The following is a 19,653-nucleotide window of genomic DNA, read 5'->3' on the forward strand; positions in this document are numbered from 1 at the left end:
TGGGTTAACTTTCGGGACGATGAGTCGCTCGCAATTTTCCGGTCAAATGTATTTATTGTGTTGTTATTTAAGCTGGTCATCGTTGAGCTTGTTTAACCACCGCTTGTTTATAATGTTCGCAAGCTGTGGTGTAATTTTAGGAGAGGTTTTCTCCGTTTCCTCAAGGACCTGAGTGATCTCATCAAGCAAAGGGTCAGCCTCGTCTTCGTCGTTTGGTCGTTTCTTTTTCTCTGGCCCGTTCTCGGTCGAGACAAGGAGCGATTCGCTAGAGGACCCTTGGCCTGATTCAAGCTGTGAGTCGCTGGCATTCCTCTTCCCGGCAGATTCTTTCGTTTGGAAGGGATCCTGAGATGACTGCAAGCCTTTGAGTGATTCACTCATGGCAGCAATATCTTGGCTCATAGTGGTCAACGCGGAGGTTATACTTTGTTCGTCTTGCAGTGCTGGGGTTTCGTGATCTTCAAAACCTTCTCCGAGAAGTTCTTCTGCGTCGTCAATCACACTGTCTTGAACATGGTCACACTCGGTGGTAGAAGAAGTCGCCATCGCAGTTATATAGTTGAAAAAAGTTTTCGCACAACTGATCGCTAGAAATACTATGCTCGAACTGATTGCTAGATCGCGCGCGCTCTATCTCACGTGACTTTCTAGTGACGTAGAACATTGACGAAATAGAACCACATTCAACACGACATTCAACACGATAATCAAGACGACATTCAAAAACATCATATGACTCATTTCCATCATTTAAACGTTCGAAATTCAAATATTGTTTAAAACCCTTTCCAAACATTTATTAAAAGGATTAATGCCCTAAATGCCAACATTTTTATCGCTAATTTTGTAATTCGCGCTGCAAAGAACAATTTCCTAATTTTTTGAACTCCGATTACATAGAAATCCTTTAAACTTTTGTATTTAGAAGAGATTAATGCGCGCTTTCAAACGGCATGTAACATGGAAGTGGATTGGCCGTAGAAATATATAAAATTTCGTCTGGAAATCAAACATATTTTCACGCGCGTTTCTTATAAACTAATTAATGATACCAATTAGCGCGCAGCAAAGCCGGGCAACAGTAATTCCTAAATAATCACAATTTCCTCGGGTAGGGGTAAAATGCGGATGGGAAAATGCGGAGGAGGAGGTAAAATGCGGATGGGAAAATGCGGATGAGGGAGTAAATATGGCTGTGTCCAACTTGCGAATTTACATTTTTCTGCATGGCTATTTGTGTCCATTGTTCCACTGACCCACAAGAGATTATGAAAAACCATATTCAATTTTATTAAACTTCTTAAACAAGGTGAAAAAAGGTACGCGTGTTGATTGACGGTTTTATTTAGACAACCGAACTTACGCACCCCAGTTATTACAGAGCTCAGTGATGAGATCTGATCGTTCTCACATTGAGAATTACAAAAATTTTCCTCCTAGGATTCAAGTCTTCATTTCCGCACATCTGTTTGTTATATTTCCAGGGAATCTTTGCCGTGTAGTGGAATTATCGCTTTCAAAATTTGAGAAGGTGAGTTTTTGTCACGGCGTTGGTCATATTCTTTCCTTCTTTAAGATTATCCGTGTTGAGTATTTTTCGACAAGTGAATATAATGTATTATGAATATAACGCTATTATGAATATAACGTATACCTTCAGGTGAATATAACAAAACTGAAATTGCAAAAAGGCGGCGAGCCGTTTTGTGGACGTTTCTTACAAAGATATAAGCAAACAAATACAGTTCTTGTGTCAATTCACTTGTGCAAAAATACTAAACAACTATCCGAAACCACACTAAATCATTTAATCTTTTAGTAATTCCTTAAAATTTTAATATACAGTCAATATTTTGAATAATAATAAGAAGCTGAAATTTTCAGCCTTGAGGCAAACGAGCAATTCAATATATTAACGATGTCCGTATTTGTGAAACAATCTGAACGACTGCTGCATGTCATAAGTAAAGTATACATTTGCGTCTTGAACACCTTTAATTTAAAGTTAAACGAGACTTACCTGGAAGTTGAAGTTTGATGATAATTCTACCAAATCCGTAGTTGTACTGAGGGTTAACATGAGATGCACGCGGTGTGTTGTCGTGAGTCAGACTTTGAAGAAAACTGTTGTGGACACAATGTCCCACACTAGAACAAAGGTTATTAGCAGAGGGCGGGTAGGGATGGGCATGTTAACCCTCAGTACAACTACGGATTTGGTAGAATTATCATCAAACTTCAACTTCCAGGTAAGTCTCGTTTAACTTTAAATTCTACCAAATCGTAGTTACGTACTTCCGGTTAACATGAGATTTCAAAGCAATTGTGGACACAACGTTCAAACAACATAACAGGAAATTGACGCAATTTATTGCAACACAGCATTTTGATAAACATTATCATCAACAACAGGTTTGTTATAAAACTTGCGAAATACTGAGTCTGATGACCAACCAACATGTTTGAGTATTGAATCTACTGGTACTGTTCCTCGTGCTTTGCTTACACTCGCTGCTCTTGTACTATGAGCAGTGAACACTGCAGTGTCAACGCCACTAAGAGTTAGTGTTTGCTTGATTCCATCGACCAACTGTACTGGTACAACTGGTTGGTGTGGTTTGGCATAAGAAAGTAGTTAGCCTGGTAAATGCAGGCTTCCGAAGAGCTGATGTTCGGTCCAAATAAACTTCCAACGTTCTGTAGACACATAGTTCTGCTACTTGATATTTGCGTACATAAAGTGTTGAAAACACATGACCAGGTCGATTTTGTTTAAGATTGTCGGTAAGATGAAACAGATAATACTGTTCCGTCTTTTTCATAGCCGTAGTAGCCAAACATGTTAAAGCATGACATCTTTGTCCTGATGTTAGAGCTAGTAACGTGACAAGTTTGAATGAAAGTTCCTTTAAAGACAATTCATCGAGAGGCTGCATGGTTGCCAGATAATCCAGCACCACATTTACATCCCACGTTTCAGAATACTTAGGTGTTGGTTTCCTGGAATTGAAAACTCCTTTCAAAAACCGAACAATGAAAGGATGCGTCGCCACCGTATAATTCGTACCAGCAAACCTAGCATCCATTAAATAGCTTGATAACGCTGAACGCGCTGTGTTAATAGTCGAATAAGATAATTGTTGTTCAAACAAATTGTTAAGGAAAGTTAATACGTCATTCACAGAGGGTAACATTGAATTAATTTGTTCTTGAAAACAAAACTTGGTCCATTTGTTGAGGTAGACGTTGTATTGTTTCTGAGTAGTTGGTCTCCATGATGACATGATGACGTCGGCAACTGGCGGAGAAACGCTGCATTCAAGGATGTTGTTCCTGATATTTTGCATGCCATTAACAGTAATTTGGGGCTCAGAGGGTGAATGTGACCGTGCAGAGGATTGAATAGAACATTCGCCGTTACCCTGAAGAATCGGGGGCACTCGATTAACAAACTTAAAAGTCTGGTGAACCATACCTGAGTGATCCACACTGGCACAACAATGATCATGGTAATCTTCTCCTGAACAACTTTTTGCAAACACCTAGCAATTAAGCAAAAAGGTGGAAAAGCATAACTGTTAGAGAACCTGGTCCAATTTACCGAAAAAGCATCAACAAAGGATGCATGAGGATCCGGTTTCCATGAGATATATACTTCCGTTTGTCTATTTAATCGACTGGCAAACAAATCAACATCCGGCTGACCGAAATGCCAAGCAATTCTGGTAAACTTGGACGAGTGTAACGTCCACTCTAAGGCGATATTAAATTCTCTCGAAAGTTTATCAGCAATAATATTTTGTTTCCCCGGAGTAAAGGCAGCGGACAACCAGTTATTGTGAGCTATTGCCCATAACCAAATATCTTTACTAACAGTGTCACACTCTATAGATTTGCATCCTCCCATTCCATTTATATAAGCGACCGCTGTGGTGTTATCTGATTCGATGCGGATGTGTTGATTTCGAGTTGCATGAAGCAGTGACCGTAGACCAAATTTTATGGCTAACAGTTCTAAAACATTTATGTGAATTACAGCTTCTTGTGCGGACCAAAGTCCCTGTGTTGTGTTGTGTTTGTGCCAACTATAGCACCCCAACCTAGATGGGAAGCGTCAGTTGACATAACAATTTTAGGTATACCATGATCGATAGTTCGCGACGCTGTCGGAAGGGAGGAGACCCACCAATTTAGTTCATCAATACTAGCTTGTGATAAACAGGTTTTGGCATCAAAATCCCCTTTAGATTGTTTTAATGCTAAATCTTTGTCACGCTCGAGCCCCCTGTAATATAGAGGGCCCAATTCAACTCCTGGAAACGTAGAGACCAGAGTACCAATGAGGGAGGCTAATTCTCGTATAGTAGACCGTTTTGCTCGTAAAAATTGCAAACATGTAGCTATGATTTTTGTAATTTTCTTTTCTGGGAGAGAAACCGTCATAGTAAGCGAATTTAACAAAAATCCCAAAAATTCCAAACTTTGGGTTGGCTGAAAAACTGATTTGGTAGGGTGTGGCACGAACCCCAATTGGACAAACAAATTAGTGGCATTAAACGTAGCATCTTGGCATGATTGAACAGTGTCCTCGAGATAAATGGAGTCATCAATATAACCTAGGCACGAGTGGCCATATTGTGATCGTAAAGTTGCAAACACAGGCTTCAGAACTTTGGTGAAAATGCGCGGGCTACTCGTTAGTCCCATTGGTAACGCTGTAAACTGATAAAGTACTCCGCGCCAGCAAAACTTAAGATATTTTCTATCTGCTGGTATAACTGGGATAGAATAGTATGCGTCTTTCAGATCAATAGTCGTCATGAAGCAGCCAGGTTTCATCATTTTCACAGCAGTTTCTAATGTGTCCATTTTAAACTTTCGGTAAGTAACAGCTTCGTTAAGTTTCTTAAGATTAAAAATCACTCGAAATTTGCCTGATTCCTTTTTTGGTCGAATGAAAATAGGTGAAATAACCTCACCAGGCTCATGTGTTGTATGTTCAATAACATGTTTGGATAAAAACTCGGTAACTTCTTTATCAACAGCATGTTGTTCCGGTTGTGATAATTTATATTCCAAATTAAAGCTATGTCTTGTTGAGGATGGTTCATAATCAAACTCAATTTTATAATTAGTCACACAACTTAATACAAACGGGTCTGAAGTAATTCTTTCCCAATATTCAAGATGGGATCTTAGTTGCCCAGCCATAAAAGGTATGGTTGTTTGTTAATCAATTCATTTATGCGATTAATATAACTGACCTGTTGTGGAGTAGATGAAACTAATTTGGTGGAGGTCTTGTCTGGTTGGAACTGAACTTCGCCCCTGGCCTTCGACGGTGGGAGCCTCTGTCCCCGAAAAAAGACTGTAGTGTAGATAACCGGTGACTTGATCCTTTACTGGCATTGCTTCGCATTAATGTTGCGCTGCTTGATCCTCGTGATTGAAATCGTGCATAAGGATGATATCCTCGTCCCCGCGTCCTCTGTGAGAACTGGAAAGCTTACTGCCAAGTTTATTGGCTTTTGCGACTTCATCAATCTCTTTCCCGATGTCATCTCCAAACAGCTCACTCGTTATAGGTGTCGTAGGGTTACAGAGCGATCCATATTGTGTATTCAGGTCAGGCCGTAACAAGTCTCGACGTTTAAGATTTAATTCTCTGTTGCCCGACAAGGCGAGAACGAGGGCATGGGTTAGAATCGTTCTAACCTCCCCGGTTGACTTTCCACAAGCTTGAATAATAGCATAAATGCAGGACATAAATAATTTCTGACACTTTTGCATGGAGCTATCCGCTGTTTTAGTCCCTTGCTTAAGCTGGTGCCAAATAACTTTGTTAACTTTTGGCGTTACAAGCAACTGACAGTTATCTGGTCGAAGATACCTCTCCGCTGTAGAAAATTCAGCTGCCAATTCGTCAAACGAGCTCACTGTGTCTTCAGTAGCATCAGTCGTTTGGAGTTCAGTCGAGTGTGACTCATTAATTGTCTCCTCACTTTCATCGCACACTTCATCGCCGACGACATACTGTTCGAATTGCTTGAAAATATCGTCTTTCATTTGAGCCATCATTTCCGACATCATGTTGGCCATAGACTCCTGCAACTCGTTGGGCATGAAAGCTTTTGGTGTTGGTTGCCCGTCCGGTATACAAGTTTCGCCGGAAGAGGTTTCCATCACTGAAAACCGAAAAAATATATCACTGATATCCTGAAATGATTCGTCACACATGACTAATATCAAGTCATGCTATATAACCTATGTAAAGGGGAAACGATAACTTTCTTTCCCGTGAGGTTATAACTGGGAAACTATAAATTTCTTTCCCGTGCATGTGGCATTGCCTAAGGTTGACCTAAATGAAACTATGACTTTCTTTCCCACGGCCTTCAGCAAAAGCCGAATATGAGTGAGGGTATAAAACACTCAACTGCATATGGCCGTTAACAGGCTGATAAAGTGGCGATAATGAATGCCAATGGTTCTGTATTTATCAACTCGTTAGATCTAAAAGGGGTAATAACAGTATTAGTAAAAAATAACGCAAGAAAATAGTGCAAACATTTACCTATAATATTCCAAAAGATATCCAAAGTTCCAGTCAAAAAACGTCCTAACAGCACGACTACACAACTGGTACTGACTCACGACAACACACCGCGTGCATCTCATGTTAACCGGAAGTACGTAACTACGATTTGGTAGAATTCTCAATCAAACCAAAGTGCGTTTACGATATTGAAGATTGTTGAAGTTGATAAAGCTATTATCCACCAGCAATCTTATGTGAAATATTTCAAAAGCGAAATGGAATATTGTGCTGGTTAGAGGCAATGGCACTACTGGAAAGAACTGTTACCAGTGGGATAAGGAAAGAGTGCATGATGCATGGTTATAAATTTATAGTGCATGGTAGGCGTTCAGGCAATTCAGACTCGTATCATTTGTATTGTTCAACAAAACGCCAATTCTGGCGGTAACTGCGTCGCGCCAATCGTTGCATGCAACTGTGCCCCATTTCCTGTCAATATTTATTCCTTTAGAAAAATGTTTCTTTCTTAGGGTTTCTAGTAAATAGAGCACTTCGTACAGAATATAGGGGTAAAACTGCATTATTGGTGCTACTGAGGCAGATGTAGCTAACGATATACGTGAATAAGGCTGAGTTTGGAATCATGTACTCTAGGAATCTGTTTGTACTGAAATTCAATAGGATCGTTTTTACCATTGAAAGGAAGGTGCGGTTTGATTGAAGAATGGCATAGAATGGCATACAAGGCTTTCATAGCATACAAGGCTTTCATGGCATACAAGGCTTTCATGATTCATGTGATCGTTGTCTGTAAACCCGTTTTAGTGTAGGTTTACCATGATCAGGGTGTGCTAGTGTATGCAGAGTGAGCATATTAAACAAGACAAGGCGAGAATCCAGGCATTATGATTACCTGTACGTAATTTCTCTTACGACAGACGTCTAGATTTCCTGCGCTATCCGCCATACACAGCGACTCGTGTACGTGTTATTTTATATGACGTGTGTCGTGCATGCAGTTTCCTGCTTTTGGTTCGCATCCCGGCGACAGCAAACTTTTTCAATTTTTTGTTTCAGTAAAATATTTCTTTTGTGGGGGTTACCAGGCTTAGATTGCTATTTGAAGTGTGTTTAGCACGAAAATATTTCGATACGAAATCAGACGAGTTCAAAATACCAGTATCTTAGTTGGCCTGCGCAGCCAGGAAGACCGGGTCGAAAACGTAAAAAACACGAAAAAAAACAACACCGACGGCAAGCGATGATTGGGTGGGTTAACGTTACAATCAGAATTTGTTCTTTCCAGGTTTTATATCTACATTTCAGTTCATCTGTCCGTTATCCTTTTCGAGATTTTACCATGTAGTGGAATCATCGCTTTGAAGATTTGAGAAGGTACGTTTCTGTCAGTGTTGGTTACGTTCTTCGAATATTAACAGTATGAGTGTTATTGTATTCTATTGAGTGGCATAGTACAGAGCTTGGACGTCATTACGTTTTTCGAATATTAACAGTATGAGTGTCTATTGTATTCTATTGAGTGGCACAGTACAGAGCTGTGACGTCATTACGTTCTTCGAATATTAACAGTATGAGTGTCTATTGTATTCTATTGAGTGGCACAGTACACAGCTGTGACGTCATGTTAAATGAAGCGGTAACTAACATAGAAATAATTCATAACACAATTGCGAGGCTCTGGGGCTAAAACCTGACAATAATCAAACACTAAACAACAAATAAGGCAGGTTAGTTGTTCTGAGACTAAGGATCGATCGATACAGTTTTATTTTGATAGACTCGATCCTTATATTTTAACAGACTAGATCCCTGAGCGCCTAATAGTACTGCATTGACTTACAAAAATATAATAATCCAGCTTAACTGATTACATGCTGAGGAGGCACAGCCACTAGTCTGAGAAGAGAACTGTTTTATGAAGTGTTATTTGTAAAAATAAATGATCGAGAGTCGGCTGAAACAGCTTTTAAATTTATAAAAAGACTTGAACGACAGTTTATATAACTACAGTTTAAACTAGTTATTAAAATGTTTGGTATAAGTTATATATACATTCCTAATGATACCTACTTTTTGTTTATTTGCGAAAATCGTGTGTATTTCAGCTCTAGGGCTGCGAAGTGATTTGTTTTAGTAAACAGTGATAATAATATTAACTCTATCAAACAAAATTGGGGGTCTGTATACGATCTGAAATACAATATAGTCTCCCGCTTCGTGGTCGTGCGATTTTTGTAATGACGCATGAGCACTCCACTCAGTGCAATTACCATTATAAATACGCATCCCACGTGACACTCACATGACATTCTAGCTGCTGTTTGGGTGGGTTAAAGTTACAATCAGAATTTGTTCTTTCTAGGTTTTAAATCTACATTTCAGTCCATCTGTCCGTTGTCCTTTCCGAGATTTTACCATGTAGTGGAATCATCGCTTTGAAGATTTGAGAAGGTACGTTTGTGTCAGTGTTGGTTACGTTCTTCGAATATTAACAGTATGAGTGTCTATTGTATTCTATTGAGTGGCATAGTACAGAGCTGTGACGTCATGTTAAATGAACTGGTAACCAATATAGAAATAATTCATAACACGATTGCGAGGCTCAGGGGCTAAAACCTGACAATAATCAAACACTAAACAGCAAATAAAGCAGATTAGTTGTTCTGAGACTAAGGATCGATCAATACAGTTTTATTTTAATAGTTGTTCTGAGACTAATGATCGAGAGTCGGCTGAAACAGCTTTTAAATTTATAAAAAGACTTGAACGACAGTTTACAATCGGAAATGAAAAAATCGTGTAGCAATAGATTTTAAATACGAGAGATATTTTCATAAATTATTTGGCATCAAAATACATTCAGCTCATACTATGTCTGTAAATGAGAACAGGTTTTCAAAATTTATAATATCAAGAAAAATCTCATTTCCTCACACAAATAAGACAGACGGAATGTTTATGAAAATTCTAAAATTAAGTTCATGTGAGTTTGTCATATGGGTGGTACGAAGTCAGAAATGTTACTCCTAAAACATATGTCTCTTCCCAAAATCATTTTAACAAGAAATCCCTTCGTTTAACAAGATCCTTGCGACTTTCTTTTATGACAGAATGTCATAAAATATGCGAAAATCTACTCCATCCCATTCTTTTTCTCGGTGTAGCCTATATAATTAGTACAACCATTTTGTTACAGTAATTCGCACTGTCTAATGCCATGGCTTCTAACGAGCTGGAAGAAAACGCAAATTTTATAAGACTCAGTAAACTTTTAGTTGACAAAGGAACTGAGGCTTTGAGAAATACATTTGACGCCATCCATCCAGCTGTTAGTTTACCCAGAGTTCTGGCAGCAAACAAAACATCTCTTCAAAAGTTAAAACCTCGAGTTATTAATAATTCCCAGTGGGATTTACTGTTTCCTCCGTCTGGCAACCCGCCAGATTCCAAAACCTTTGATATCACATTACTTACAGTTCTATTCCGGAACATTTGTGGTTTTCCATCAACAGGATGGGATGTAATGCCTCCGGATACTGATAGATCAACGCAGGCGAATATCACAAGAATCAAGTGTTACAGAAATGATGTTTTTGCACATGTACCATCCACTAGAGTTCACAATTCAACATTTGAGTCTTTATGGAAGAAAATTGCGCAGGCGATAGTAGAATTGGGCGTTTCACAGAGTGATGTCGATGATTTAAAAAAATGTCCTCTTGGGCCTGAAGAAGAAGTGTATGTGCAAAAGCTTAAAGATTGGAAACTGCACGAAGATGAGTGTATTAAAATGCTTGCAACAATGACACAAATCGTTGAAGAAACCCGCGACGGAGTAAATCTACTATGCCAGTTTTTGTTGAAGAAAAGTGAGAATGAGATCCCGCAAACTTCCCTCAAGGGCACGCTATCAATACCCGAGGATGCCAATACTGAAAAAGAATTCTGCAAGGAGAGTGGTGAAGATGTATTACGAAAACTTGCCAAACATAATTTCAAGAGTAAAATTCGAAGAAAAGTTAAATTTTTCCTACCTGGAACGAGAGAGTGGTTGTTAAAAGAAGTTGACGAGTGGTTTTGTAGCAGTGATAGTGATTCAAGAATAAAGTTAATAACCGCTGGACCAGGATTTGGTAAAAGCGTGTTTGCCGCTAAAATCTGTGAAGATTTTGAGAAGAATGGAAAGCTGGCTGCTTGTCACTTTTGTGATTTCAGTGATTCAAACCTAAGAGATCCTATGGTGATGCTGCAGTCTCTCGCAAGTCAGATGTGTAAGAGCGTCCCTGGCTTTAAAAATGAGCTCCTTGATCAGTTAAAGCGACCTCATCAAGTCAAAAACCTCAGAGATGGTTTTCGAATATATTTACAAAATCCATTGGATCAATTGGAAATAAAAGAGCAACGTTTAGTCGTGATCGATGGCTTGGATGAAAGTGCTGCTGATAATAAAAATGAAATTACTCATTTGATTGCTGAATATTTTCCTGATCTTCCCGAGAAAATCAAAATCTTGGTGACGAGCAGGCCAGAGATTTCCGTTGCTGATCTAAGACTAAGAGACGACCAAAAGACGAACATTGCGAATGTTAACGCCAACAATAACTCAGATCTTGAACTTTATTTTAAAGAATGTCTTCCAAGTTTAGTTGGCAGGGAAGTTAATCAAAGTGAAGTGACCCGTGATTTGTATGAGAATCCATATCTTCAATTTTTTTTGCAAAATAAAACTATTTGTTTACTTTCCATTTTTGTTGCCAAATGCCAGGGCTCATTTCTCTATGCATATCACTTTCAGTCTGGGCTAAAAGCTCGCTATGATCTTGAGAAGATAACAAATAATGACGTCATGGAGTTTCTCCCAGAAGGACTGCATTCTGTTTACGAACGATATTTTAAACGCCTTGAAGACGAGCTTAGCGACATAAAACATGAAAAGTTTGATGTGTTCAAAATTTTGGAAATGCTGCCTGCTTCCGAAAAATATCTTCCCCTCACTTTCGTCGCTCAGGCTTTTGGTTTAGCTCCAGATTGTCGCGAAACGAAAGACATCATCAACAAAATTAATGATGCCGTATCGTGCTTGTTGTATGTTTCAGATGACATGTTAACCGTTTTTCACAAGTCTGTTATCGATTGGCTTCTAGCAAAGGGCTATAAAGATCACCAGTATACTGTCAAGGTTGATGATGGACATAGATCGCTTTGGCTTTTATGCGAGAAAATTTTTGAAGAAATTGAAGATGTACCTGCTCGCTCAGGACTTGAGTTGTACTTTACTAATGACGTGGAATACGCTCTGAAACATGGTTTAAAACATCTAGAAAAGTGTAAAATAGAGGAAGGTGTGTTTTGGTCAGTTTATATTAATATCGTATGTTATATGTTAATTGTAATCGATCCAAGTGAATTGCTGCGTTTCTGGCTCACATCACTCCAAAGTTCTTGGATTAAAAACGAAGATTTACTCGCCTGCATTTCGTACCATGTCATTGAATTTGATTCTTTCCTAAACTCCCTGTTTCACATAATGGAACATTACAAATATTCAAAACGATATAAGTCGACATTATCTTTACAATGGTATTTACAAGCGGTTCTTACCCGTTCTCCAGAAGGTTATTTCAGCGATGATGAGAAGGAAATCGCGGAGACGCTACTATCAAACCTTTCACCTTTTGTTGAGTCGAATTCTTACGAAGTTCCGATTTTGCCGCAGGCAGTCTGGAAAAAACACATTGACTTTTGTCCTATTACAGCTGTTGCTTTATCTAACGATGGAAAAAGTGTAGCAGTTGCAGTAGAGAATTTTATCCATGTGATATCCCTACCAACTTTATTGGAAATTATGAGTTATTCAACAAAATCGGGAGAAATTCCTGGCTGCACATTTTCTCCAGACGATTCGCTCATATTATTTGGTAAACTGGAAACGGCGTTTAACATTGCTGGAAGAAAGGAAGTTCCATTTTTCCGTGGAAATGAAGAGACGTTCCTGTCCTGTGCATTTTCCCCTAACGGCAAAAGACTGGTGACTAGCGACGGTTCAAACACCATTAAACTATGGGACGTTGCTAAACAAAAAATGCTGTCGTCGCTTTTTGCTGGATTTCCTGTTGATTGGTGTTCTTTTAGCGCGACAGGGTTATTTATTATTGGAAATTCAGATTTTCGATCTTATTGGGGTTCCTTTTGTGTTTGGAACGCCATCACATTGCAAAGAAGTGATAAGCGAAAATTATTTTACAGGGGAAAGGTTGTGTTAAAGAGAAGGAAATGTGAACGATGTTTTCAGTGGGGATTTGAGGAACCAAATTCTAAACACTTAGAAACAAGGAAAAGTCGGACTAAATATTATAATATAATTTCGTGTCCGTGGATCTGCAAAGGTGTGAAGTGTATTTTTTCTTCGACTGAATATTGTTATTCGACTGTCACAGAAACTATTCCCTTTACTGCGATTGTTGCTTGGAACTATATTGCTGAAGCTCCTCCACAGAATTTTTTTTGTCAACTTAAAATGACACTTTTAGGAGATAATCTGTGGCTCTATTCAGATGATGAAAAACTAATTGTCTTTAAGACATTATTAGCTCCTACACAAGAGCAATCCTGTCTGTCACAGCCAACGGATGTTTATTCGAGTTCGTTTTCTCCTGACGGCTCTCGACTTGCATCCTGCAACTCAGATGGATATATCAACGTATGGAATGTCTATACCAGCCAAGTTGAACAACGTTTCAAAATCAGTCAATGCGGGTCAAGGTTTTTATGCTGGTGGTCGGAAGATTTCTTGTTTGTGATTAGTGAATTTATTGACGAGATTCCCAAATTAACGCGATACCCGGTATATGACAATCTAAAGATCTTGTTTACTCACAGTCAGGACGTGGCGCTAGACGTCTTGTCTCATTTCAGTCATTCTGAGCTGATTGGTTTTTCTGAAGGCTTTTTCAGTTTGGCTCTTGAGTGGGATGAAACCGTGAAAGTTCTCGATGTCAGAGATGTTGATGGTCCTGTAATGATCAATTTACCTGGAATTGAGCCTAAGATGAAAGTAGAAATCTCGCCTGGTGGTACCTTTATCTCTGGTTGCAATGAGAATAATTGTTATATTTGGAAAAAAAATACCGAAAACCCAACTTCATATGAAGTCTTTTATCACTATAACCCTGAAAGGTCTGGCAGATTGCCTGATGTCGTAATTTTCAGTAATGATTCCAAAGTCGCAATAGTCATGAACTGGACTTTTGGTGCGAGTCAGATAATTGATCTGGACACTGGTAATTCTCAAAATATAATTCCTGCATTCCACCCCCTTACTTATTTGAGGTCATTTTGTATTCACAAGAGAAAAATTGTATTAACTGTATCTGAGCCCGTGATAATATTTCATGACATAGACTCTGGCGAGATTCTCGACGCTTCCTATCAACCATACTTGAAGACTTTTATGCCAAGCCAAACAATTCAACTTTCCCCAAAAGAAGACGTGCTGGCTTTTCCTGGCAACAAAGGCGATATGGTGTTTGTTCGACTGTCTATTCAACCAAATCCTCGGTTGAACCTCATTCAGCGAAGTGCAGATGACTCGTGGGACGATTTTGAGCAAGTTAATGTAGTCAATCCTTTCTTTTGGGATCTTTATTCCGCAATAAAGTCGTCTTGCTGAAAAAAGTTTTAACTGCTTTTAGGAAAATCTACACAAACTGTATATTTTGTTACATGTTGGGTTTCCCCGCAAGTTTTTTATACCAATTAAATGCGAATATCTTTTTTCTTAAAAATAACTGAAGTGAACCCGTTCACACGAGGACGAAAACCAATAGTAGAAGATTTAGTTGATAAAGACTTGATTTTTCGGTTAGGATATTTTATAATGGATTTAGCGAACAATAGCATAAAAAACTATCATCAAGAACATTGTTTTCGGGCAACGGCTAGACTTTGCTTGGAGCTGGTCTAGAATGGAGAAGTAAGACACCTCCTTCCCTCCGTTTGTCTGGGAGTTCACCTTGGGCAAGTGATAGCACTCCCTTGCCTCCCTAACTGGGGTTACAGTTTGTTAAACAAAGATGATATCTTGAATACATCTGCAGGAAACAAGTCCTGAAACAAACCAGTTGTATGATGGTGTTGTTTAAGATGTTCATTATAGTAGTTACAGTCATGTTGATGGTGATAGTTCTTATTTATGATGGTGGTGAGGGTGCTGGTCTCTACGATGGTGCTCATGGTAATTGCGCTGGTTGTGAAAAATGGTATTATTATAATAATTAATAGTAACTGTGTTATGGTCAAAACGTCTGATGCTGATGAAAAAGAAAGATATGAGAACTACAAGAACTGTGTACATAACAGGGACATTTTTAGCTGGGAAGGAAGATATTTAAAGTCTTGAGCGGGAACTGGAAAATTGTAAAAACTTGCGTGAAATGTGAATAGAATTATGATCAAGACATCTGATGTTCATGAAAAAGAAGGTCACGAAAAAACACAACAATTAATATCTTAGACGTGTTTCAAAAGTCGGTTTTTATATCTTTAATGCGTTCGACATTGCGAATTTAGAAATACTGCCAGCATGTAATTTGTATAGATTTGTAATTTTGTAAACCATTTCATGATTTCACTTTGTTGACTGTTGTTGAAATTCTTATATTGATGTTTGTCTTACATCCCTAAAGTTGTCTTGTGTGATATCAACTTGGAGGTAATTATATCAAATACCAGGGTTGTTAAAAACTAATAGGATGACTCTACTTGGCTACGTTACTAATCCAACCCTGCCATGAACAATATTCATCTTGAGACTGGATCAAAACATGGTCTGAGTAAACTTGATATTTGTATCTTTTTTTGTGAACGTTTATGAAAATTTTTGCAAATTGAAGAAAAAATGATTTTTGTTTTCTGCCAGCATCGGACCGTAGATCAGTTAACTTTATAAATGTATTTTGTGAGCTAGTTTGAGGCTGGGATAAGTACTAAAATGCTGAAGATAAGAAGGAGTCTCCTTTTCAGGCAAGATACATTTTGTGTTCTCAAATTACACCCGTGATATATTCAAAATCGTCCAGGGATCGCTGAGGGAGGAGAGGGGGTGGATAGTTTTATGTTTTGAAAGTTTTCCTCTAGACTGCAACAGTGGCTCTGACTGATTTGAATTTTCCTATTGTGGTCATTCCTCTCCAAGAATTCCAGCAATGTCGAAACAATTGGGAAAAATGTGGTTCTTCCAATCACTTTTCACTGCGTTCCTACGGTACCAGATCCGCTGGTCACGAAATCTTTGTTTGCCCTTAAAGCCTGATTCTCAGGAGAACGCCTGTTTTGTGAGTCAAATGAGTCTATGAGTTGTGAGTCAATGAGTTATGAGTCAGCTCAAGTCAGCTGGATTTTTCGAACTTTTTCCAAAGCATGGTTATATTGTTTAATGTTTGTATATGAGCGCAAAACATGCTAAAAAACTTTACATTGGACAAGCATTTGACCATTAAAACAGCGTGGTTATCCATTTCAAAATATTTGACATCATAACCAAAGCATGGTTATATTGTTTATTGTTTGTATATGAGCGCCAAGCATGCTGGAAACTTTAGATTGGACAAGCATTTGACCATTAAAAAAGCGTGGTTATCCATTTCGAAATATTTGATATTATAACCGAAGCATGGTTAATGTTTGTTACGAACGCGAAACTTGCTGGAAACTTTACATAGGACAAGCATTTGACTATTAAAACAGCGTGGTTATCCATTCCAAAAAATTTGACATAACCAAAGCATGGTTATATTGTTTAATGTTTGTATATGAGCGCCAAGCATGCTGGAAACTTTAGATTGGACAAGCATTTGACCATTAAAAAAGCGTGGTTATCCATTTCAAAATATTTGATATTATAACCGAAGCATGGTTAATGTTTGTTACGAACGCGAAACTTGCTGGAAACTTTACATAGGACAAGCATTTGACTATTAAAACAGCGTGGTTATCCATTCCAAAAAATTTGACATAACCAAAGCATGGTTATATTGTTTAATGTTTGTATATGAGCGCCAAGCATGCTGGAAACTTTACATTGGACAAGCATTTGACCATTAAAAAAGCGTGGTTATCCATTTCAAAAAACTTGACATCATAACCACTGAAGCATGGTTATATTGTTTAATGTTTGTATATGAGCGCCAAAAATGCTGGAAACTTTACATTGGACAAGCATTTGACCATTAAAAAAGCGTGGTTATCCATTTCAAAATATTTGACATCATTACGAAAGCATGGTTATATTGTTTAATGTTTGTATATGAGCGCCAAACATGGTGGAAACTTTACATAGGACAAGCATTTGACCATTAAAACAGCGTGGTTATCCATTTCAAAACATTTAACATCATAACCAAAGCATGGTTATGTTGTTTAATGTTTGTTATGAACGGCAAACATGCTGGAAACTTTACATAGGACAAGCATTTGACCATTAAAACTTCGTGGTTATCCATTTCAAAAAATTTGACATCATAACCAAAGCATGGTTATATTTTTTAATTTTTGTTATGAACGCCAAACATGCTGGAAACTTTATATAGGACAAGCATTTGACCATTAAAACAGCGTGGTTATCGATGTCAAAATATTTGACATCATAACTAAAGCATGGTTATATTGTTTAAGTTTTGTATATGAGCGCCGAACATGCTGGAAACTTCACATTGGACAAGCATTTGACCATTAAAACAGCGTGGTTATCCATTTCAAAATATTTGACATCATAACCAAAGCATGGTTATATTGTTTAATGTTTGTTATGAGCGCCAAACATGCTGGAAGCTTTACATACTATCTATCATATTCCATTAATCTTTAAATTGAGAGGCATTTGCGGCGATTTCAGAGACCTATATTTCAAAATTTTCCCGGACTCTCCTAGCAGGCGCGCGGTTCCGAGCCCCAGCAATATGAAAAAGGCTCCGCGGTCCCTGGAATAGATATATCTAAAAGTTATGTTGGCCATATTGTAAAATGTAGCCGAGAAATTCGAAGGTAAATTTTATGCAAATCAGGCGAAATCTTTATCGGCAGTTACAAAACTGTGGTTAGGAAAATGCAGCAAAATTTTTTGACTCATAACTCATTGACTCATTAGACTCATTGACTCATAACTCGTTGACTCATTAGACTCATTTCAACATTAATCTCGATTCTCATATGTCACCGACGGTCGGCGATGTATTGTTTGTCGTCGTTGACGAAGTAACAAAGCACTTTATTCTCCAGTGATCACCGACAATAGTCATCGCCGACCGTCGGTGACATATGAGGATCAGGCTTTATGAAACAACGATTATTAGTAAATTATTTTTAATTTGATAAATTTGGTATATTTATTCAGGACACCGCTGTCTTTCATTAATTAACTTCAAAATTTGACCTCGTCCGATAGTAATCCGGTACCTTGTCAACGAGGCTTTAAGTGTTTTTCATACGCAGGTACACCCTCGGAAGAATGCTTTTACATTATTATTATATACCAAAATTAACGGAACCAATTGGCGGAACATCGATCTTAACTGAGTTTCTCACTTCTCTATGCTCTCCCCAGTGTTTTAAAGGCGGTATTATTAGAGCTGTGATCTCAAAATATATGATTTAGATATATCGTTCCAGTTTTCTAACTTTAGTTTGCAGCGCCATACAGCTCAGTGGCCGCACCCAAAACCTCACCTAGTTCCTGTTTCTCTTTGAGTCTTTGTATTTCTTCAAAGTCTGTGTTCCTTATTTGTGAAAATGATCGTATTCTTGGCCTAGAAGCTCCCAAAGTAATCCTGGGAAGTGTTGATTTAGTGTTTGAGCAAAACTAAAGTTGTTTTAACAAGCTTTATCGAGGCAAACAAGCCCAAAGACAAAGGCATACGGCTTCGGACCAGTCGTGGTATAAATATACACTATTGTCATAGACAAGACAAGATTGCCGAAGGTATTAAATCAAGGTATGTTTTCTCTCATATTGCGATATACGAATGCGTCTTTGTCTATTTTGCTATACATTACAATGTTTTGACGGGATGGTTTTGTTTATATTTGTGTTTCACGTAGTATATTGCACATTGTTGCGTTATATATACATATTTGCTTTTGTATAATAATAGTCAACAGAAATATTCACATCTGATTTTGCTGGGTACGGGAAGAATTTATTTTTCAACGTTTTGTAGTTGATATACACTATAGTTTATAGCACTATAGTTTTGTTTCACGAGTTCTGCTATAAAGTGGTCATTGACTTAAGAATTAAAAAACGAGTCGCGTGCCTTTATGGTGTAATAATGCACGATGGGGGAATGTTGGGAGAATACGAGAGAAGCTTTTATAATATAAGTATGATATAACGAGCATTTTGATTGGCTACCGCGCGTGCATTGTGAGGCCATAATGCACGCTTCTGGCTTTTGAAATTTTTGTTGCTAAGCAACATCTTAAATAACATGTAAGGAGAATTTCATTATTGATCAAATAAATAAGTTTTGTTGTTGCCCTATAATTTCTTCTTATATTATAAAAGAATTAAAAAAGCTCGTTGCGTGCCTTTATGGTGTAATAATGCACTCGGGGAAATGTTGGAAGAATACTCGAGAAGCTTGTAAAACACTCGGCTACGCCTCGTGTTTTACAAGCTTCTCTCGTATTCTCCCAACATTCCCCCATCGTGCATTATTACACCATAAAGGCACGCGACTCGTTTTTTAATTCTTAAGTAAAACACGAAAGGAAAACAGGGAAACTCCCCAGGCAGGCAAACTCCCCAGTTGTTGCAAAGGGGAAAATGTTTTGCAAATGGGTTTCCCCTTAGAAGCAACCTTCAAATCACAGAATAAAGATAAAATTTTATAATATTTTTCATGACACATTCATACTGTATTATACATTATTCATAACTTCATTAAGATTTATAGGTTAAAACTCACGTGATCACATGGGTCAAATTCAATCACATCTCATGCAAATCAAATAGGATAATGCTGGAGATTTATTTAAACTACAAAATAATTAATAACAAAAATAATCTAATAATAATAACTGAAAAAATCAAACCATAT

General features: G+C 37.9%; 1 protein-coding gene across 1 annotated transcript in view; it reads left to right on the plus strand.

The window, feature by feature from the left end:
• LOC114535023 overlaps positions 1-19,653 on the plus strand; it is a 39,056-nt gene that overhangs the window by 11,332 nt on the left and 8,071 nt on the right. The window contains exons 2-3 of the mRNA XM_028556398.1: positions 8,922-9,010; positions 9,756-11,901. Of these exons, the coding sequence (XP_028412199.1) occupies positions 9,777-11,901 (2,125 nt within the window). The 5' untranslated portion in view covers positions 8,922-9,010; positions 9,756-9,776. The remainder of the gene's footprint in view (positions 1-8,921; positions 9,011-9,755; positions 11,902-19,653) is intronic.

This window comes from Dendronephthya gigantea, unplaced genomic scaffold (genome assembly GCF_004324835.1).
Source record: "Dendronephthya gigantea isolate DGI-Jeju-01 unplaced genomic scaffold, DenGig_1.0 000109F, whole genome shotgun sequence".
Lineage (NCBI taxonomy): Eukaryota > Metazoa > Cnidaria > Anthozoa > Malacalcyonacea > Nephtheidae > Dendronephthya > Dendronephthya gigantea.